This window comes from Schistocerca serialis, chromosome 1, assembly GCF_023864345.2.
Source record: "Schistocerca serialis cubense isolate TAMUIC-IGC-003099 chromosome 1, iqSchSeri2.2, whole genome shotgun sequence".
In the NCBI taxonomy this organism is placed as follows: Eukaryota; Metazoa; Arthropoda; class Insecta; order Orthoptera; family Acrididae; genus Schistocerca; species Schistocerca serialis.
Window position 1 is genome coordinate 1,244,311,287 of NC_064638.1, and position 23,388 is coordinate 1,244,334,674.

At 43.0% G+C, this 23,388-nt stretch overlaps 1 protein-coding gene across 1 annotated transcript in view; it reads left to right on the forward strand.

Annotated features, from left to right (window-relative positions):
- The window catches only part of LOC126456710 (uncharacterized), a 190,158-nt gene extending 170,044 nt beyond the window's left edge, over positions 1-20,114 (forward strand). The window contains exon 7 of the mRNA XM_050092453.1: positions 19,900-20,114. Within this exon, the coding sequence (XP_049948410.1) occupies positions 19,900-20,114 (215 nt within the window). The remainder of the gene's footprint in view (positions 1-19,899) is intronic.
- Positions 20,115-23,388: the final 3,274 nt, after the last annotated feature.

Below are 23,388 nucleotides of genomic sequence, written 5' to 3' on the forward strand. Positions count from 1 at the left end.
AAGTCAGCACGTTGTAGGTGTCACAACCGGCGCCAACCTTGTGTGAATGCTCTCAAACGCTAATCATTTGCATATCACAGCATCTTTTTCCTGTCGGTTAAATTTAGCGTCTGTAGCACGTCATCTTGGTGTTGTAGCAATTTTTATCGCCAGTAGTGTATTTATTCTTTGATTTTCTGTCTTATTCATATTTGTGAAAATGTTTTCTACATAGAATACATTACTTACTCATCATTATTGACGATAACAAGACTACTGATACTCGAGGGCAGCCACAGGTAACGGCTACTACAGCCTCAACACAAAATTGGGATAAGCCGTACATGGGAACTTTTTTTTTTTTTATTTTTTTTATTTTTTTTTTTAAACACTACAGAGTAGCCCACCATTTGGGTTACTAAGGTGGGCCGTGTGCTACTTAAAACAAGTAACAAACCAGGCAGTATTTGGTCTCTTAGCCGAAATGGCTCCTTGCAAGTTATGTCAGCTTGACAAGTCCCCATTCCGTTACCGTCCCTGCCACCTGGAGGCGGACCTTTTCTAATGTTTCTGCCCTGGCTGTTGCTCTGTGTGTTCGTACACTAATTATTACAATGTGTGACGTTTATCTGCAAGCTAATAGATAAAAAATAATATAATTATTAGATATAAAAAGTAACAAATAAAATATAAAAAGAAATATACATAAAAGAAAACGAAGGAAAAAAGAAATTCTAAACTATAAGGTGTCTACAGAGAACCGGGTTCTCGCTGCTACATTTTTAGAGTACAATTTACACATATGTCCAAAATTTGAAGTGGGCTAAATTCATCTATGTAAGATTATTATTGATATTAGGATTTTACATGAAACATGGTAGCATAATAAATATTAAGATAACTTGCATACACAATCTTAGATACAGGAAAAATTAGATTAAAGTATGAGATAACATACTAATTAACAATTTTTAGAAATAGGTGAATATCAAAGTTAATATAATTAATAAAAGGAGTATGATTATATTTAGAGTTAAGAAATAAATTTCTGATTTCTCTCACATGCAACTCCTGAATGTGAAGGCTATGTATGTGCCTGTAGACTGACCATAAACTAGATTCCTCTATGTGACAATAAAAATTACATTACAAAGACAGCAAAACAATATTAATATATCATAAGAGCTAGAAAACTATATAGACAAATCAAAAGTAAGTTGCATGGAAGTTCAAATTATGATAAATTAAATGTAAAATTTCTTAAATTAGTACATGTAAGTCCAGAATATGTGTGCAAGACAAGCGACAAGGTTGCGAGCGAGGAAGGGGAATCTGCATGAGTGTCCAATAAGATCTCTGATGCTCTATAAGACAAAGCTGGGAACCTTCAGTATCTACATCCATATAGTATTGATCAACACCTTCCGTCAGAATTAATCCATGTCTGTACTATTGTCTGTGTCACTGTCAGAGCTTGTAGCTTCCCAAGTTATGTGTTGAGGTTCTGTCTCTGTCTGTATTCTTGTTCTGGCAGTAGGATGTTGATTTTTGTAAATATCAAGCAGTGTCATTGACACTGAGTCAGCCAGACTATTTAAGGTGTTCCATTTTTCTGGGTCCCGAAGGATCGCGCTTACCTCATCATCTCTTATTGCAGGTCGTTCATGGCCGAGTAGATCACGCCTTAGCACAACATGTTCAGGCGTTCCAAGAATGCCACATGTGCAAATCTCTGTTTGCCTTACTCCCATACGGTGTAGGTGTGTTGGATATGGTCCGTGCCCAGTCAAGTAGTGAACCATGCCACGACTTGGCTCCACATGTTTTAGTTTTAAATTCTCAAAAACATTTGGAAAAAAGGAAAACACACGGCGCCCTTTGTCTGATGTCTCCCATTCTCTTTGCCACGTGTCTAACTTCCATTTGTGTAGCTGTTGCTTGGTTTGTATGTTTTCTCCTGTTATTTGGAAAACCGTTTCGAGGTCACCATTTTTCAACCAATATGAGGCAGCTCTACAGCGAATAGTAAGGTCTATTGGGCATGTTCCTAGGACCACATACAGGGCCTCTACAGGTGTTGTGCTAAACGCTCCCGACATCCTAAGTAATACACTTCTTTGCCCTCTCCTGACTATTGTTTTATAGGTTACCAAACATAGACGGTGTGCCCAGGCACTTGCTGCAAAACATCCGATAGACTCAAATAATGCCGTGTGATACATCCGCATCATCGTTAATGGTAATCTGAACTGCACTGAGTTTAATCTCGCAAGTTTATGCATAATTTTGGCAGCTTTGTCAACAGTGCGCTGTATGTGTTCTTTGAAGGAGAACCGTTCATCTAGATGGAGTCCTAAATATCTTGCTACCTGTTTCCTTTGTATATTAATGTTATTGAATTTTATACTAGGATTTCTCTGGAGTATTCCCTTGAGCAATAAGTAAACTGTTTTATTTCCTGCTATTTTCAATTTGTTCTGATTACACCAGTGATTGATCATCCGAAGTATTAAAGTACATTTATTTTCCAATTGCAGTCTAGATGGTGCAGAAACAACAACCAAAAGATCATCCGCATAGGCGACAACACCTTCTACAAGTGTGTCCCTATCCAAGATATCCAATAGTGGCTCAATCGCTATATCCCAAAAAATGGGACCACAGATTGATCCCTGTGGACATCCCTTGGTTACTCTCTTAACCACCTTCTGTGTTCCTGCTTTCCATTCTACAATTCTTCCCCTACAGTATACCATAAAACTAGAATACAGGGCAGTAGGTAGTCGAATTTCCCGTAGTCTAGCAAATAGTGACGGCCACCAGAGATTATCAAAAGCTCCAGCGATATCAATGAGTATAGCGACCGCATATTTCTCCGTCGTATTCCCCACAATTTTCAGGGCGCGGTTTATGGCGTCATTTATCGATTTTTGTTCTCTGAATCCAAATTGGTGGGGAGTTAGACCATAAAGTCGCCTATGTGCCTGTAGTCTATCACACAGGAGCCTCTGCTGCACCTTTGCAAGTGTGTTCAGGAGACAGGTAGGTCTATAGGATTTCGGGTCAGTTGGATCCCTATCTTCAGACTTTTTAATAATGACTGCATTAGACATTTTCCAGAGTGTAGGGATTCTTCCTTGTAGAAGGGCTTCGTTAAAAAGGTCAGTTAAACACGGGGTGATCAGTATACTGGCATTCTTCAATGTTTCTGTGTATATTCCATCGGGGCCTGGCGCCTTCCTATTTTTGAGTTTATCTATTGCTAGGGCTACCTCTTCCTGCGAGAAAGGGAGTGTGACATCCTGATTTACATATGCAGATTCCATTCCGTCACGTAAGTCACGATGATGTCGCTCGTCCTCTATGTATGAGTCATCTGGTAGAAGCTTGTTTAGGAGATATTCTGCTGAGCATCTCCAGCCACTTGTCATGGTTCCGTCTGTTCATTTTAACGTTGACATCACCATCGGGGTTTTAATGCGATCAGTCAGTAGTTTAAATGGTTGTCCCCATATATCTTTCTGTAAATTCGTTTTAACAAAGTCAGTCCAATACTTATGTCTGGTTTTACAGAGTTCAGTTTTATACTTTAGTTTTGCATTCCGGTACTGATCCAGTCTAAGCTGTCGTTCTTGGGCTGATGTAGCCCTCTGATAGTACTTTCTCTTATTCCGCGAATCTTTCCGTAGTCGAGTCAGTTCAACTGTCCAAGATCGTTGATGCCTCCGCTTAGCACTGGCCAGTGGGATGGCACTCTTTTGCGCATTTTGCAGGACATCTGTCAAAACATGTGTTTTAAAGTCTATACTACCTTGGGTAGTGTACAATACTGATTCTTCTATTACATTTCTTAATTTGTTCCAGTCTGCCCTTCCAAAAGCTAGATACTGTTGTTGTGTCTGAGTATTTTGAGTGTTTCTATAATTGTCGGTATGGATAATAATAACATTGTGATCACTGTGTGTGGCCCCATCCATGACTTCCCACGTATTTATATGTGGTAAGGAAATATCATTTGCCAAGGAAATATCAATATTACTTTGGCCACCAGCATGACCACGAACGGTTGGAGGTTGTCCCGCTCTGTTTAATGGGAATAAATTACATTCGTTTATTACATCCTCGACCATGTGTCCTCTAACATCTGTCCTATCAGCATGCCATATGGTTGACCGTGCATTTATGTCTGCTAATATAAGCAATCTATTCCCTTGTGAAAACCGTGCAATATCTCGCATTTTTTCGATAAAGGGATCAATTTCATATGAATATTGGGCATATATAGATGAAATTATCCATGTATCGCGCCCGTGTACAATTTCTACTGTAGCAATGTGTTCTGTACAGAGCTGAGATATCCTTGTCACAGTCAAATTAGGGTTAATCAGCACTATTGCTGCTTTAGCATTTTGAATTCCCACAATTGTGGTGAGTTGCACCGATAGGCCGGTAACTTTGCCACCCCGCATGTGTGGCTCTTGCAGGCAAGCTATATCGACATGTATTTCGTCTATTAACCTGTTAAGTTCCATGCCTACATGGGTACTTCCCATACAGTTGAGTTGAATTATCGTCATTTGTTTAGTATGGCTAGCATTAGATGCCTGTGTAAGAACTTCCGTGACGGGTTGGGGGTGTACTGGCTCGCGATTTAAGTTACAGTTCATGTTAGTGAGCATCATTCACTATATCGTAATCTGTACGTTCAATTTGTCTTTCATAGAGCATTTTATATGTTTGACATTCAGGTCCCCCTGCCTTGTCGCAGACCTTGTTCCTATACTTGCACGGAATACATCCAATTTCTGTCTCCACTTTACAGTCAATTCTCTTATGCCCTGTCTTGGCACATCTTCCACCTGCATCTTATCACATCGTTTAGTGGAGTGTCCAAGACCCCAGCAGTTAAAGCATTTCTGTACACCTACGAAATCTCTAATATTTAATGCTTCAAACTGGATGTACACCCTATCACTCAGTAATAGCTGCTGACGAATTTTTGGTGATACCTCAAGGACATTGTTTACTGTACGTTTCCCTCGTGGTCCCGTTTTGAACTTAATTGAAACACCCTCACTGAATTCTTCCCTTGAAATGTACTCACTTAGATTGATTTCATACAACTCTTCGAGAAATTCATCATCAGTCAGAGTTGTTGGTACTTGACACACAGCAAGCAGTGGCCTAAATTTTCTAGGTTCCTCACATCTGATATTCTGAAGCAGTGCTGTCTTTTCCATTATTTTTATTTTATCTGCTTGTGTTTCTGGGAACTGCAGAAGAAGACCGTTAGTACCTGTGACCCATTGAGATAATATCAAAAGCATTACATTTATTTGTGTACTGTGTTTATATGGCTATGGCTGGCCGATTGTAACGGAATTCAGATTGATAGTGTGAATGTGTAATTTTGGAGAACATTTTTCGCGAAGAACAGCGGTTTTATTTTTGTACGCAGTATAGATTGTGTTCATTTTATTGACAGTGTAAATGATCTTCCTTCTGTTTGTTGTCCTTGGCTGTTGTCTGCTTGTGTCTCACAGGGATTGAAACGCTCTTGTTAGTTTGGTACATAAGTTCGTAGCGTTTTTGTTTTGCATTTTGTTATTCCGGTTACTATGGGTCTCTTTATCAACTGTCTTTTTCTGTTTGTTCACAGTTGCTACCTGAATTTACATATCATCACTTTGTCATTTGCAGATATTGAGTGCATCTGTGGATGCTAGAAAATGTAGTGCTAAGTGGGGAAATCAGAATATTTCCGACATATTCTCCGGTTTGAATTCAATAAAAGGGCCGACAGCAGTGGAGGGAACGAACAACATAAGCGCCGTGCGTGGAGATAACATTACGGGACAGAGCACGACAAAAAAATGGTTTTCTCGTTTTTAAGAGGACTATTTTAACATTACTGGCTCTCCGTGTGCAGGAAGACCTTCGGAGTTTGATGGAAATCGTTGAACCTCATTAATCCACAATGATCCACGTCATTGTACCGTGAACTGGCAAGAGAGATGGACTGGCCTCGTTGCACCATCGTGTGACATTTGCTTGCGACAGGGAAAGTTCAATAATCGAGTGTTTTGGTACCGTATGCTCTAAGCCAAACTCAAAAAAGTCTGTGGATTGTCACATGCGTAACTCTAATAGCTTGTCTTCAACTGCATTGTTACTGGTGAAGAGAAATCGTGACTTAATATTGACGTAAGGAAAAGAAAGGAATGGTTGAGCCCAAACAATGCAGCAACACCCCATACAGAGAACTGCGCGCATTCACAAAAGCTAATCTTTTGCCCATGGTAGAACAGCGGCTGTGTGGTGACTACGATTTGCTCCCCCGAGATGTAACCATCACTGCAGACATTTATTGTCAATTACTGAGACATCTTCCAGAGGCAATCCAAGAACAACGGCCACGAAGATTGCTTGAAGTGATGTTACTCCACAACAACAACCGCCTGCATTCGGGTAAGATGACAAAAAATCTATGCAGGAGTAGGGTTGGGAAGTCATCCCCCACCTAACTTATTCACCGGATCTTACACCCTCAGGTTTTCACCTTTACTGGGTGAAAATACACTCAGAACATGGCTCGACGTCTTCGCATCAAAACGCTGTGGTTTTTACAGTCGCGGAAACGCGAAGTAACCCAGGTATTTGCAGACTGTTGTAAATAGTGAAAGAAAACAGGTTATTGATGACTAAAGTTTCTCTTATGTGTACCTGTTGTGTTATCAAAATTTTCGAAAACCCCTACGAAGTTATGCACCAACCTAATATATTATAAAGCTTAGAAAGTATTTGTTTATTTTATTTTTGCGTATGCACGTTTGCACACATTCATTAGCTCGGACCAGAATATTGTTTGTTTATTACGATGGTCACTGTGAAGAAATGCACACTATTTTTTAAAAATCAATCTTTTATTCTACATGTTTGAAACTTTTACAGTGTGTTGATACATCCTTTAGGAACAATATTTTCCTTTCTCCACAAAATTTCCATCCATCTCAACTGCCCTACGCCATCTTGGAACCAGCGCCTGTATACCCGCACGGTAAAATTCTGGACCAACCTGTTGGAGCCACTGTTTGGCAGCGTGCACAAGGGAGTCATCATATTCAAATGTTGTTCCACGAAGAGAGTCTTTCAGTTTCCCAAAGAGATGATAGTCACATGGAGCCAGGTCAGGACTGTAAGGCGGGTGTTTCAGTGTTGTCCATCCGAGTTTTGTGATTGCTTCCTTGGTTTTTTGACTGACATGTGGCCGTGCTTTGTCGTACAGCAGCAAAACGGCCTGCTTTTGCCGATGTGGTCGAACACGACTCAGCCGAGCTTGAAGTTTCTTCAGCGTCGTCACATATGCATCAGAATTTATGGTGGTTCCACTTGGCATGATGTCCAAAAGCAAGAGTCCTTCGGAATCGAAAAACCGCGTAGCCATAACTTTTCCAGCAGAAGGTGTGGTTTTGAATTTTTTTTCTTGGGTGAATTTGCATGATGCCACTCCACTGATTGCCTTTTCGTCTCTGGTGAAAAATGATGGAGCCATGTTTCATCACTTGTCATAAATCTTGCGAGAAATTCATTTCCACCATTCTCGTACTGTTCCAAAAGTTCGCTGCATACAATTTTTCATGTTTCTTTGTGAGCCACTGTCAACATCCTGGGAACCCATCTGGTACAAACCTTTTTGAACGCCAACACTATCAGTATTCTGCGAACACTTCCTTCCCCTAACCCAACGTAGCGCGACATCGTCATCGGATCTCTTTGTTTCACTGACTGACACATCCACGACCAGACGGATACGACCAACCTCGGCCGCCACACCGATCCTTGGCCACAGTGATGTGCTGCCGGCTTGTCCTCTGCTTCCACTGCAGGGGCGCCACTGGCCTACAGATGTTGTTGTTACCACTCAGTGCAGCTGAATTACCGATTAAAGTACTCGGTAGTGAAGCCATTTTACAAAAAGGGAGACAGAGATAACGTTGACAATTTTAGACCTATTTCTATGCCATCGGTGTTTCCTGAAGTTATCGAGTCAGTTGTGTATACAAGGTTACTGGAGCATTTAAATTCACATAATTTGCTGTCAAATGTACAGTTTGGGTTTAGAAATGGTTTAACAACTGAAAACGCTATCTTCTCTTTTCCCTGTGAGGGTTTGGACGGATTAAATAAAAGGTTGCGAACGCTAGGTGTTTTCTTTGATTTAACGAAGGCTTTTGACTGTGTCGACCACAAAATGTTATTGCAGAAGTTGGACCATTATGGAGTAATAGGAGTAGCTTACAATTGGTTCGCCTCTTACTTTAAGAACAGAAAGCAGAAGGTAATTCTCCGCAATATTGCCCAATGGGGCACTGTTAAGTGGGGCGTTCCCCAAGGGTCGGTGCTGGGGCCACTGATGTTTCTTATTTATACAGGGTGTTACAAAAAGGTACGGCCAAACTTTCAGGAAACATTCCTCACACACAAATAAAGAAAAGATGTTATGTGGACATGTGTCCGGAAACGCTTAATTTCCAAGTTAGAGCTCATTTTAGTTTCGTCAGTATGTACTGTACTTCCTCGATTCACCGCCAGTTGGCCCAATTGAAGGAAGGTAATGTTGACTTAAGTGCTTGTGTTGACATGCGACTCATTGCTCTACACTACTAGCATCAAGCACAGCAGTACGTAGAGTAGTGTTCATCACGAACGTGGTTTTGCAGTCAGTGCAATGTTTACAAATGCGGAGTTGGCAGATGCCCATTTGATGTATGGTTTAGCACGGGGCAACAGCCGTGGCACGGTACGTTTGTATCGAGACAGATTTCCAGAACGAAGGTGTCCCGACAGGAAGACGTTCGAAGCAGTTGATCGGCGTCTTAGGGAGCGCGGAACATTCCAGCCTATGACTCGCGACTGGGGAAGATCTAGAACGACGAGGACACCTGCAATGAACGAGGTAACTCTTCGTGCAGTTGGCGATAACCCTAATTTCAGCGTCAGAGAAGTTGCTGCTGTACTAGGTAACGTTGACCACTGTGCTACGGGAGAACCCGTTGATTCCATACCATGTACAGCGTGTGCAGGCACTACCAGCAGCTGATTGGCCTCCACGGGTAAATTTTCACAATCAACATGTGTGGGCTGACGAGAATCCGCAGCAATTATGCAATCACGTCATCAACACAGATTTTCTGTGAACGTTTGGGCAGGCATTGTTGGTAATGTCTTGATTGGGCCCCATGTTCTTCCACCTACGCTCAATGGAGCACGTCGTCATGATTTCTGCGGGATACTCTACCTGTGCTACTAGAACATGTACGACACAACATGTGGTTCATGCACGATGGAGCTCCTGCACATTTCAGTCGAGGCGTTCGTACGCTTCTCAACAACAGATTCGGTGACCGATGGATTGGTAGAGGCGGACCAATTCCATGGCCTCCACGCTCTCCTGACCTCAACCCTCTTGACTTTCAAAAAAATAGCTCTGAGCACTATGGGACTCAACTGCTGTGGTCATAAGTCCCCTAGAACTTAGAACTACTTAAACCTAACTAACCTAAGGACATCACACACATCCATGCCCGAGGCAGGATTCGAACCTGCGACCGTAGCGGTCGCACGGTTCCGGACTGCGCGCCTAGAACCGCGAGACCACCGCGGCCAGCTCTTGACTTTCATTTATGGGGGCATTTGAAAGCTCTTGTCTACGCAACCCCGGTACCAAATGTAGAGACTGTTCGTGCTCGTATTGTGGACGGCTGTGATACAATACGCCATTCTCCAGGGCTGCAGCAGCGCATCAGGGATTCCGTACAACGGGGGGTGAATGCATGTATCCTCGCTAACGTAGGACATTTTGAACATTTCCTGTAACAAATGTTTGAAGGTTCGCTGGTACATTCTGTTGCTCTGTGTTTCCATTCCATGATTAATGTGATTTGAAGAGAAGTAATAAAATGAGCTCTAACATGGAAAGTAAGCGTTTCCGGACACATGTCCACGTAACATATTTCCTTTCTTTGTGTGTGAGGAGTGTTTCCTGAAAGTTTGGCCGTACCTTTTTGTATAAGTGATATGCCTTCTAGTATTACAGTTGATTCAAAAATATTTCTGTTTGCTGATGACACCAGCTAGGTAGTGAAGGATGTTGTGTGTGCAAACAGTATCAAATAATGTAGTTCATGAAATAAGTTCGTGGCTTGTGGAAGACTCAGTTTTTACAGTTTCTGTCTCAGAATTCAACAAGGACCGATATTTTGATCAGACAGAATGGGCATATTATAAGCGAGACGGAACAGTTCAAGTTCCTAGGCGTTCGGATAGGTAGTAAGCTGTTGAGGAAAGCCCATGTTCAGGATCTTGTTCAGAAACTAAATGCTGCTTTATTTACCATCAGAACAGTATCTGAAATAAGTGACAGTTCAACACGAAAAGTAGTCTACTTCGCATATTTTCATAAGCTTATGTCGTATGGTATTATTTTTTGGTGTAATTCTTGTGATCCCAAAAGTGTATTTTTGGCTCAAAAACGGGCTGTTCGAGCTATGTGTGGTGTGAGTTCGAGAACCTCTTGCCGACCCCTATTCAACAGTCTGGGAATTCTGACATTGCCCTCACAGTATATATTTTCTTTAATGTCGTTTGTTGTTGGCAATATTAGCTTATTCCCAAGAGTTAGCAGCTTTCACTCAGTTAATACTAGGCAGAAATCAAATCTGCATGTGGAATGCACTTCCTTGACTCTTGTGCAGAAAGGAGTGCAGTATTCTGCTGCATCCATTTTCAATAAGCTAGCACAAGAACTCAAAAATCTTAGCAGTAGCCCAAACACTTTTAAGTCTAAACTGAAGAGTTTCCTCACGGCTCACTCCTTCTATTCTGTCGAGAAGCTCCTGGAAGAGGTGAAAAATTTAGCAAATTCCAGTGTTACATTGTTGATTTTCTTTATTTAAACTTACGACTTGTCGCCTGAATATGTTTCTTATATTTCATTTTATCTGTTTGTACTATCGTGTTATAATTCCATGTATTGACTCGTTCCATGACCATGTAGACTCCTCCTTAATTTGGTTCCACGGAACAATAAATAAACAAATAAAAACCCTTCACTCCAACACTAGGCACAGCTGAATGTTAGGGACGTTTCGGCCGCAGCGCCAGTCCGATTCAGCCGGCCGCGGTGGCCGTGCGGTCCATGGCGCTTCAGTCCGGAACTGCGGGACTGCTACTGTCGCAGGTTCGAATCCTGCCTAGGGCATGGATGTGTGTGATGTCCTTAGGTTAGTTAGGTTTAAGTAGTTCTGAGTTCTAGGGGACTGATGACCTAAGATGTTACGTCTCATAGTGCTCAGATCCATTTGAACCATTTTTTGCCAGTCCGATTCCCGGCTACGGGCCACAGAACTGTCTGCCGCTTCCACGCCATGGCGCTACCATCCAGAAGACGTTGTTGGTTCCACTTGGCAGAAGCTTACTCCTCTCCTTTGTCGCGCCTCCCCATCTCGGCTTGGAACGGCACTGCCATGGCACAAATGCCACCAACCGTGTCCTGTGGCCGATTTGACGGTACCTAGCGATCATTGCCGCTGTGGTGCTCTTCTAAACAGCCGTCCATTACGAGCAAACCGGCTGCGTTTTACCTGCAGATACTCGTACTTTAGTTAATGGGGCTAAGCACAGCTCTGTTTAAAAACAGTAGCTCTATATAATCATATGGTCGAGCCACGCATGTCTGCTTTCACGCCCCACCGCTAATTAGCTGCAAATAATCACTTGTAGCCGTGATCCTGCAGTCAAATAGTTTACGCATTGGCTAGAATGCGAATCAATAAAATACATAGAAATACAAAATAAAAGTTAAACGATTAACTTAATAACAAGGGTTCTGTTCTAACGTGCGAAAGTGACGTAGACGACAGAAGATTATGTTATACAATGCTTATCAAGAAAGGGAACCTCGAATAAATAGGAGTGGTCCTACATTATTCATTTACAATGCCGACAGAAAATACTCTAGTCAAATACAGCAAAGTTACGTTGAAAGCGATAAGAGAATGGTAGCAAAATCCCCGAACTAAATTGTCATCAAAGATGATATGATCTGATTATGTTTATCCATTACGGATATTTTAGAACCGTGACTGTATATTGAATGTAAATAAGTTACACACAACTGCAACCAGTCACTTTTTTCAATAATAATGCTTTATTACATTAACCGGTTTTCTAACCCTTTCAGGTTCATCTTCAGATGATTTCGGGAGGATCCGGGAAGTTACACCATTACTGGTAGTAGCATAATGCTGGGTGCTGGTTTGCGACAGTATAGGCGGCTTTTTTCGTATCTATCTGCCTCCATTTTGATGTCCACAACACTTTCACACGAACTGTATTAGTATACAATTTGACAGTGACACTTTACCAGCATCCAGCATGCGCTTTACAACTGTTGTCAAGCAAAATGGAAACCACTGTGAAAATCATGAATGTTTTATTTGCAACAGTTAGCTACACCTTCCAGCTACTTCTTTACATAGTTCAAATGGCTCTAAGCACTATGAGACTTAACAGCTGAGGTCATCAGTCCCCTAAATTTAGAACTACTTAAACCTAACTAATCTAAGGATATCACACACATCCATGCCTGAGGCAGGACTCGAACCTGTGACCGTAGCAGCAACGTGGTTCCGGACTGAAGCGCCTAGAACCGCTTGGTCACCATGGCCGGCCTCTACATCGTCATCGCTCCGATTTAGACATTTTGCGTAGCGTTATACCAACTTTCCAAAACCCGCGCCATAGAAGGCAGCCGCCTGTGCTTAGTGCCAATTCTCTACTATGGTCTACATCTCGTTGTCTATGCCAGAACATTATCTTCAAAGCCAGCGGTTCATGTGAACAGAGATGAAACTCAGGGAGTGTCAGTTACGGGCTCTGTTGTGGGTGATCAATCATTTCCCATCGAAAACGCTGCAGGAGCATCTTCATTGCTCTGTATTAGTGAGGCCGAGAATTGTCATGAAGGAGGAAGCGCATGACAGCTATGTTATGTGGGCTGCATGACATCAGGCGAAATCTCACACCAGGCCCTCATACTTGGTGGGAGACACTATTGTTCTAGGCATCTTTACTTGCTCACTGTGTGCGCAGAACTGAAGAGAACGACGTGACGCAATCGACAGGCGTACTAGAGGCGCTGCCCAACGCATCTGTGCAAAGCTTCATCGGAGTTTCACTGTGGTTTCCGTTTCGTATCCCATCGGACGTTACTTTCCGAATGCTCCCCGTATATCGCACATCACAGCCCTACTTTCTGGTCAGGGTCCTTAAGATCATTCAGTTTTTATCATCTATTAATAACGACCAGAAAAATTTTGTTATGTTGTTTTGTGTATCTAGTACGAGGATATTTCTTTCGGTCATATAACGATCCCAGAGGTGATGTTTCTCTTCGGCAGTCTATTTAACCAGTACTGAAAGTAATTTGAACCACCAATCTAAATGTCTGTGACTGCTACTTGCTCAAAGCAAACGAAAGTAAGCTCTTTTTCTGCATAGTGGTTGTCGAAATTTAGTCAAGTACAGGTTTACTTCAGAATACCGACTTTGCCCATAAATCTTAGTTTTGAGAAGAAATGTGCCATTCAGTATCTTGTAGTGAATGAATATTAATAGCCCTTAAGGTATGCATTTTAGAGCCCCAGTTACTGGACTTCCTTTTCCTTGATTTTTGTCCATTTGGAAACCAAAGGGCTTACAGTGGATGTGTTTCACAGTATAGAAGATGAATAAGTGCTCATAGCATTCATGGTAGGCATTTCAGAGCCCTTGTTTGCCAGACTTGTTTTCCTGTTTTGCTCCATACTACCAACTCTGGAAGTTGTCTACCCTGCAGTCTTAGCAACAACTGGACCCGTAAATGTATTCCACTGCCAGAGATGCCAGAACGAATTCCGCTTCTAACTTTGGTTTCCAGACTACGGTGCCTTACCTCAAATTGACAGATTTACGGTTCTCCAACATCCCTGAAAGTTTGTAACATCATGATGGGACCACCCTGGATGTTGCTTCCACCTTCCAGCTTTGCTTCATTCTGTATTGAAGTCTGAACTCTTGATATTTAACCAGCTGCTTACGTTTTGTCCAAAGATGTCTTTAACTTTTCTGTAGGCAGTATCTGTGTTTCCACTAGTTACGCATACTTGTAAAGCCTTACATTTGGCCTGTACCCATTCCTGCAGAGCTATTTTGACATTTCCGTCAGTCTCTTTATCGACGTCGGTGTAGCTGCATTGCTGCATTTTTCTATTTTCTCCTTTCGTCGGTTACATTCAGTATCTCACTCGTTATTAAAGATTTCCACTGAGATCTTTCCTTTCACCTATCTCATCCTCTGCTGAGTTCATTATTTCACCCTATGAAGAAATAAATTGCTCCCTGCCGCAACGGAAATCCGTGAGTCATCTTCAACAATTTCGACATAAAACAAAGAATGACTCAGTTAAAATATAATATATAATTTTAACTCTCTCTCTCTCCCTCTCTACCTCTGTCTGTCTCTGTCTCTACTGAGCGACGTGGCGCCGTGGTTAGCATACCGGACTCGATTTCGGGAAGACGACGCTTCAAACCCGCGACCGGCCATTCTGATTTGGGTTTTCCGTGATTTCCCTTTATCGCTTTCTCTTCTTCAGAAATGTTTTCCTTGCCATTGCCAGTCTACATTTTATATCCTCTCTAATTCAACCATCATCAGTTATTTTGCTCCCCAAATAGCAAAACTCCTTTACTACTTTAAGTGTCTCATTTCCTAACCTAATACCCTCAGCATCACCAGACTCAATTTGACTACATTCCATTATCGTCGTTTTGCTTTTGTTGATGTTCATCTTATATCCTCCTTTCAAGACAATGTCCATTCCATTCAACTCCTCTTCCAAGTCCTTTGCTGTCTCTGACAGAATTACAATGTTATCAGTGAACCTCAAAGTTTTTATTTCTTCTCCATGGATTTTAATACCTACTCCGAATTTTTCTTTTGTTTCCTTCACTGCTTGCTCAATATACAGATTGAATAACATCGGGGAGATGCTATAACCCTGTCTCACTCCCTTCCCAACCACTGCTTCCCTTTCATGCCCCTCAACTCTTATAACTGCCATTTGTTTTCTATACAAATTGTAAATAGCCTTTCGCTCCCTATATTTTACCCTGCCACCTTCAAAAACCCCCCCATGAACCATTGACCTTGCCGTTGGTGGGGAGGCTTGCGTGCCTCAGCGATACAGATGGCCGTACCGTAGGTGCAACCACAACAGAGGGGTATCTGTTGAGACGCCAGACAAACATGTGGTTCCTGAACAGGGGCAGCAGCTTTTTCAGTAGTTGCAGGGGCAACAGTCTGGATGATTGACTGATCTGGCCTTGTAACATTAACCAAAAGGGCCTTGCTGTGCTGGTACTGCGGACGGCTGAAAGCAAGGGGAAACTACAGCCGTAATTTTTCCCGAGGACATGCAGCTTTACTGTATGATGAATGGCATGTAGTCAAATTAAATCGGGTGATGAAAAGGGGATTAGATTAGGAAATGAGACACTTAAAGTAGTAAAGGAGTTTTGCTATTTACGGAGTAAAATAACTGATCATGGTCGAAGTAGAGAGGATATAAAATGTAGACTGGCAATGGCAAGGATATCGTTTCTGAAGAAGAGAAATTTGTTAACATCGAGTATAGATTTAAGTGTCAGGAAGTCGTTTCTGAAAGTATTTGTATGGAGTGTAGCCATGTATGGAAGTGAAACATGGACAGTAACCATTCTGGACAAGAAGAGAATAGAAGCTTTCGAAATGTGGTGCTACAGAAGAATGCTGAAGATAAGGTGGGTAGATCACGTAACTAATGAGGAGGTATTGAATAGGATTGGGGAGAAGAGAAGTTTGTGGCACAACTTGACTAGAAGAAGGGATCGGTTGGTAGGACATGTTTTGAGGCATCAATGGATCACAAATTTAGCATTGGAGGGCAGCGTGGAGGGTAAAAATCGTAGAGGTAGACCAAGAGACCAATACACTAAGCAGATTCAGAAGGATGTAGGTTGCAGTAGGTACTGGGAGATGAAGAAGCTTGCACAGGATAGAGTAGCATGGAGAGCTGCATCAAACCAGTCTCAGGACTGAAGACCACAACAACAACAACAACCTTCAAAATTTGAAAGAGAGTATTACAGTCAACATTGTCAAAAGCTTTCTCTAAGTCTACAAATGCTAGAAACGTAGGTTTGCCTTTCCTTAATCTAGCTTCTAAGATAAGTCGTAGGGTCAGTATTGCCTCACGTGTTCCAATATTTCTACGGAATCTAAACTGATCTTCCCCTAGGTCAGCTTCTACTAGTTTTTCCACTCGTCTGTAAAGAATTCGTGTTAGTATTTTGGAGCTGTGACTTATTAAACTGATAGTTCGGTAATTTTCACATCTGTCAACACCTGCTTTCTTTGGGATTGGAATTATTATATTCTTCTTGAAGTCTGAGGGTATTTCGCCTGTCTCATACATCTTGCTCACCAGATGGTAGAGTTTTGTCAGGAGTGGCTCTCCCAAGGCCGTCAGTAGTTCTAATGGATTGTTGTCTACTCCCGGGGCCTTGTTTCGACTTATGTCTTTCAGTGCTCTGTCAAACTCTTCACGCAGTATCATATCTCCCATTTCATCTTCATCTACATCCTCTTCCATTTCCATAATATTGTCCTCAAGTACATCGCCCTTGTATAGACCCTCTATATACTCCTTCCACCTTTCTGCTTTCCCTTCTTTGCTTGTAACTGGGTTTCCATTTGAGCTCTTAATATTCATACAAGTGGTTCTCTTTTCTCCAAAGGACTCTTTAATTTTCCTGTAGGCAGTATCTATCTTACACCTAGTGAGATAAGCCTCTACATCCTTACATTTATCCTCTAGCCATCCCTGCTTAGCCATTTTGCACTGCCTGTCGATCTCAGTTTTGAGACGTTTGTATTCCTTTTTGCCTGCTTCAGTTACTGCATTCTTATATTTTCTCCTTTCATCAACTAAATTCAATATTTCTTCTGTTGCCCAAGGATTTCTACTAGCACTCGTCTTTTTACCTACTTGATCCTCTGCTGCCTTCACTACTTCATCCCTCAAAGCTACCCATTCTTCTTCTACTGTATTTCTTTCCCCCATTCCTGTCATTTGTTCCCTTACGCTTTCCCTGAAATTCTGTACAACCTCTAGTTCTTTCAGTTTATCCAGGTTCTATCTCCTTAAATTCCCACCTTTTTGCAGTTTCTTCAGTTTCAATCTACAGTTCATAACCAATAGAGTGTGGTCAAAGTCCACATCTGCCCCTGGAAATGTCTTACAATTTAAAACCTGGTTCCTAAATCTCTGTCTTACCATTATATAATGTATCTGATACCTTTTAGTATCTCCAGGGTTCTTCCATGTACACAACCTTCTTTCATGATTCTTGAACCGAGTGTTAGCTATGATTAAGTTATGCTCTGTGCAAAATTCTACCAGGCGGGTTCCTCTTTCATTTCTTAGCCCCAACCCATATTCACCTACTATGTTTCCTTCTCTCCTTTTTCCTACTGACGAATTCCAGTCACCCATGACTATCAAATTTTCGTCTCCCATCACTACCTGAATAATTTCTTTTATCTCATCATACATTTCATCAATTTTTTCGTCATCTGCAGAGCTAGTTGGCATATGAACTTGTACTGCTGTAGTAGGCGTGGGCTTCGTGTCTATCTTGGCCACAATAATGCCTGCACTATGCTGTTTGTAGTAGCTTACTTGAATTCCTATTTTTTTTATTCATTATTAAACCTACTCCTGCATTACCCCTATTTGACTTTGTATTTATAACCCTGTATTCGCCTGACCAAAGTCTTGTTCCTCCTGCCACCGAACTTCACTAATTCCCACTATATCTAACTTTAACCTATACATTTCCCTTTTTAAATTTTCTAACCTTCCTGCCCGATTAAGGGATCTGACAGTCCACGCTCCGATCCTTAGAACGCCAGTTTTCTTTCTCCTGATAACAACGTCCTCTTGAGTAGTCCCCGCCCGGAGATCCGAATGGTGGACTATTTTACCTGCGGAATATTTTACCCAAGAGGACGCCATCATCATTAACCATACAGTAAAGCTGCATGCCCTCGGGAAAATTACGGCTGTAGTTTCCCCTTCCTTTCAACCGTTCGCAGTAACAGCACAGCAAGGCTGTTTTGGTTAGTGTTACAAGGCCAGAACAGTCAATCATCCAGACTGTTGCCCCTGCAACTACTGAAAAGGCTGCTGCCCCTCTTCAGGAACCACACGTTTGTCTGGCCTCTCAACAGATACACCTCCATTATGGTTGCACCTACGGTACGGCTATCTGTATCGCTGAGGCACGCAAGCCTCCCCACCAACGGCAAGGTCCATGGTTAATTGGGGGAGGTTAACATTTGTAAAACTCTAATTCTTCTCTCTCAAACCTATGGCTCAACATTTGTAAAACTAATTCCTCTATCTCAAACCCCACCCTATGGGGAGGGAGGGAGAGTTTTAGTTTTAGCGAATCAAAATTTACGAGGTAAATAGGTATTTTTTATTTATCCGTAACCATTTTCCACGTAAAAATGAGAACATGGATTTTCTTGAAATACAGCGCCAACTACCAAGAATCGAAACAAAAGTTTAAGACAAAATTTACGTAGTTTTTTGTGTAGAATCTGATTCTGCAATAAAAAATGGGGTCTTTCCAGTTGAAATTTTAAAGTTGCCTCCCGTCCCACCCCCAAGGGTGATGGTGGCGGGCTAATTTTAGTTCCAGCACCAGCAAATGCACCCTCGAAAATAGTCAACTTTGGATTCTACACATTTTTTCGTGTGAAGCTTATTTTTCGAGTTATTCTGGTTTGTCAGTTTAAAATTTATATTAGTGCGATTGAAGTGTTTCAGGAGTGCTAGTTCTGCAAGGTTCGCAGAAGAGCTTCTCTGAAGTTTGGGAAGTAGGAGACTAGGTACTGGAAGAACTGAAGCTGTGAGGACGTGTCGTGAGTCGTGCTTGGGTAGCTCATTTGTTAGAGCACTTACCCGCAAAAGGCAAAGGTCCCAAGTTCGAGTCTCGGTCCGGCACACAGTTTTAATCTGTCAGGAAGTTTCAGAAGTGTTTCATGTTTCTGGCTTCCTAAGAGCCTCTGACCATCAGCCAGCATCTTGTACAGGGAAAATGAACCTGATGGGGACGCATCGAAGGCCGCGAAGAATGAAACAATCTTCACGGACAGCAGAGGATTTTATATTGTGATATACAAACTTCTGATAGCTGTGGCGATTACATCATTCTTCACGGCTTCTGTTGCAACCACATCAATTTCATTTCCCTGTTATAAGATGCTGGCTGACGACCAGAGTTTCTTTGGAAACCAGGAACATGTAACATTTCAGCAAAACTGATTTTATCTATTGCTTGCGCCTTGTCCCACGGTTACGCAGGGTCAGCCATGGTTAAACGGATTTGGCATGTTTTCAAATGTCTGCGACGCGTGTAACTGAGGCGGAATGTGGGGACCAGCCCGGTATTCACCAAGCGGGATGTTGAAAACCGCCTAAAAACCACATCCAGGCTGGCCAGCTCACCGGCCCACGTCGTTAATCCGCCGGGCGAATTCGATCTGGGGCCGGCGCGCCTACCCGAGTCCAGGAAGCAGCGCGTTAGCGAGCTCGGCGACCCAGGCGGGTTTCAGCAAAACTGATTCAGAGAAGAAAATTTCCCGATTGTTCCCCTTTATCTATCGCTCGATAACTTTTCATTTTGCGTAGACCAGTTTTCATTTCTGTAATACTTGATAGAGAAGCCTGTGTAAGGGGACTCTTGCAGGGTGAAGCTCCTTGCTGTAAGTGGCGCCCGCGACGGCCGACAGTGGAATGCGAGCCGGCGAGCGGCAGCACCAGCACCTGGCAGCAGACGGAGGCCTGCGCATGCGCACGGGCCGCTGCGGCGCAGCCCGCCTGCGTCACTGGCAGCGTGACGGCCGTAATTACGGCACGTGCGAAGCGCCGTCCCGCCACTGCGGCCCCTGTCCTCTGCCTCTGCCCTGGACACAGTGCTACTAGCTAGCGGTCCGCGCTAATGACGATCCTAAGCGACGTACTACCCTCCCCGGCGGCATCTTACCGGGTTACCCTTCTTTTTTGCGACTGGATTTAAGATTTTTTTGTATGTCCACCCTTCTGACTGGAGGTTTCAGGGACTTGGGCTGTTCACCCATGTAATAAAATGGAACACCTACAGCCGTCCTTACGATGTTATTGATTACGCGGCTACCAATTTCTGCGCTTCAGTGCGCCATCTTCACGTCTTAACTGACGCTGAGGGCGTTGACTCCAGTCGTATACCCGACTTTCTTTCTTTCTTTCTTTCGCTTGTGCCTTTTTCCCGCTGGTACGCAGGGTCGGCATGGTTAATCGGATTTGGCAATGTTAGATTAAGGGTTGGCCGGATGCCCTTCCTGCCGCCACCCGGTACCCCCTGGGACGGAATTAGTGTACCCCCAATGTCTGCGACTAGTGTAATCCATGGAATAATGTGAAAGTGTCCAGATGTCTGCATGCCATGTAACTGAAGCGGGACGTGGGGATCAGCCCGGTATTCACCTAGGGGGATGTTGAAAACCGCCTAAAAACCACATCCAGGCTGCCCGGCACACCGACCGTCGTCGTTAATCCGCCCGGCGATACCAGACTCAGTAGCGGCAAACGTCTATGAACTGGTTTTCTCAACTACCTGCAACGATGTTATGTGGTGGTTGGACAAACTGGTAGCCATATAATAGACAACACCGTAAGGACTGCTGCAGGATTTAAAATTTGTCGATTGGTACTATGCAGGCGCTTTACTTTCATTAACATCTGATGTGCCCATGCGTGGAGGCGGTGGTAGAGGCTGGAAGAGGAGATGGGCCGCAGAGGCCTCATGTGGATCGTATCCACTCTCCATCAAAGAATATTTCACTGCTAGTATTTATACTACTGGCCATTACAATTGCTACACCACGAAGATGACGTGCTACAGACGCGAAATTTAACCGACAGGAAGAAGATGCTGTGATATGCAAATGATTGGCTTTTCAGAGCATTCAAACAAGGTTGGCGCCGGTGGCGACACCTACAACGTGCTGACATGAGGAAAGTTTCCAACCGATTTCTCACACACAAACAGCAGTTGACTGGCGTTGCCTGGTGAATCGTTGTTGTGATGCCTGGTGTAAGGAGGAGAAATGCGTACCATCACGTTTCCGACTTTGATAAAGGTCGGATTGTAGCCTGTCGCGATTCCGGTTTGTCGTATCGCGATATTGCTCCTCGCGTTGGTCGAGATCCAATAACTGTTAGCAGAATATGGCATCGGTGGGTTCAGGAGGGTAATACGGAACGACGTGCTGGATCCCAACGGCCTCGTATCACTAGCAGTCGAGATGACAGGCATCTTATCCGCATGGCTGTAACGGATCGTGCAGCCACATCTCGATCCCTGAGTCAACAGATGGGGACGTTTGCAAGACAACAACCATCTAAACGAACAATTCAACGACGTTTTGCAGCAGCATGTACGATCAGCTCAGAGACCACGACTGCGGTTACCCGTGACGCTGCATCACAGACAGGAGCGTCTGCGATGGTGTACTCAACGACGAACCTGGATGCACGAATGGCAAAACGTCATTTTTCTGATGAATCCAAGTTCTGTTTGCAGCATCATTATGGTCGCATCCGTGTTTGGCGACATCGCGGTGAACGCACATTGGAAGCGTGTATTCGTCGTCGCCATACTAGCGTATCACCCGGCGTGATGTTATGGGGTGCCATTGGTTACACGTCTCGGTCACCTTTTGTTCGCATTGACTGCACATTTAACAGTGGCCGTTACATTTCAGATGTGTTACGACCCGTGGCTCTAATCTTCATTCGATCCCTGCGAAACCCTACATTTCAGCAGGATAATGCACGACCGCATGTTGCAGGTCCTGTACGGGCCTTTCTGGATACAGAAAATGTTCGACTGCTGCTATGGCCAGCTCATTCTCCAGATCTCTCACCAACTAAAAACATCTGGTCAATGGTGGCAGAGTAAACGGCTCGTCACAATACACCAGTCACTATGAAGTGTGGTATCGTGTTGAAGCTGCATGGGCAGCTGTACCTGTACACGTCATCCAAGCTCTGTTTGACTCAATGTACAGGCATATCAAGGCCGTTATTACGGCCAGAGGTGGTTGTTCTGGGTACCGATTTCTCAGGATCTATGCACGCAAATTGCGTGAGAATGTAATCACATGTCAGTTCTGGTATAATATATTCATCCAATGAATACCCGTTTATCATCTGCATTTCTTCTTGGTGTAGCAATTGTAATGGCCAGTAGTGTAGTATTTATATTTTTTGTAGCATAAATGTGGCAAATTTTCTGATGCATGAATGTCATTATTAACGTTTACAGCTGCCAAATTATAACACCACCTTCTCTAAAAATCCAAAGATGTACTTCTTTCTGTAGCATTAGAGATAGACTCTAATGCTACAGAAAGAAGAGAACGTCAACGTTGCAGCATGTTTTTTTGTGTTACCTCAGTCTTGCAGTATTTTAGAGTGTTTTCAGTGTATTGTATAGCAAACTGACAACAGCCGAGAAAACGGTGGGATTGCGTCGTGCCCCTCCATATCTGCGTCAAGTGACGCCTCACGGCTGTGGATGACACGGTGCTCGGTCGATACCGCTGGGCCATCCAAGGCTTGTTGGGACGGAGTTTAATGTATTGATTGCATCACGATCGCGATTTCTACAAATTAACTGATTCTGAAGTGACATACGTAACAACGTAAATTGCTTAAGGACTGCGTCAACTTTAAGAATTCGTACTATCATGTAAAACATTTCTACACAGACTTTTTTTTTTAATGTAGTTTTTGCTATCTCACTATGTAGCGTGCAAATGTTTGGTCTTTCCTTCTGAGTGAACACTGCGCTCGAGTGAACATCTTTACAAATTCCATGTGCACAGTAAGAGAGGAATCTTCATCATTTACGCAAAAGACTTAGCACTTCACGAAAATGTGATCATTACATCAAACTGGTTTAGCCATCATCATCCTTAGTTTGTTAGTTATTTAACATGTTCCATATGTCTTGATTCTTTTGTCGAAATGATGTGGCAAGAGTCAGTTCACATGATGTGTATACCTCATTAGTGTTAACATTTATCTAGTCCTTCTGATGCAGTTACACTTAAAAGTAGTGTGCCTTTTCCAGGGCACCAATTTTTAAATAGAAATTCTTCGATTAAGTAGAAGGGGTTATCCAGGAGAACAGTTTTTGGGTTATATTTAAAAC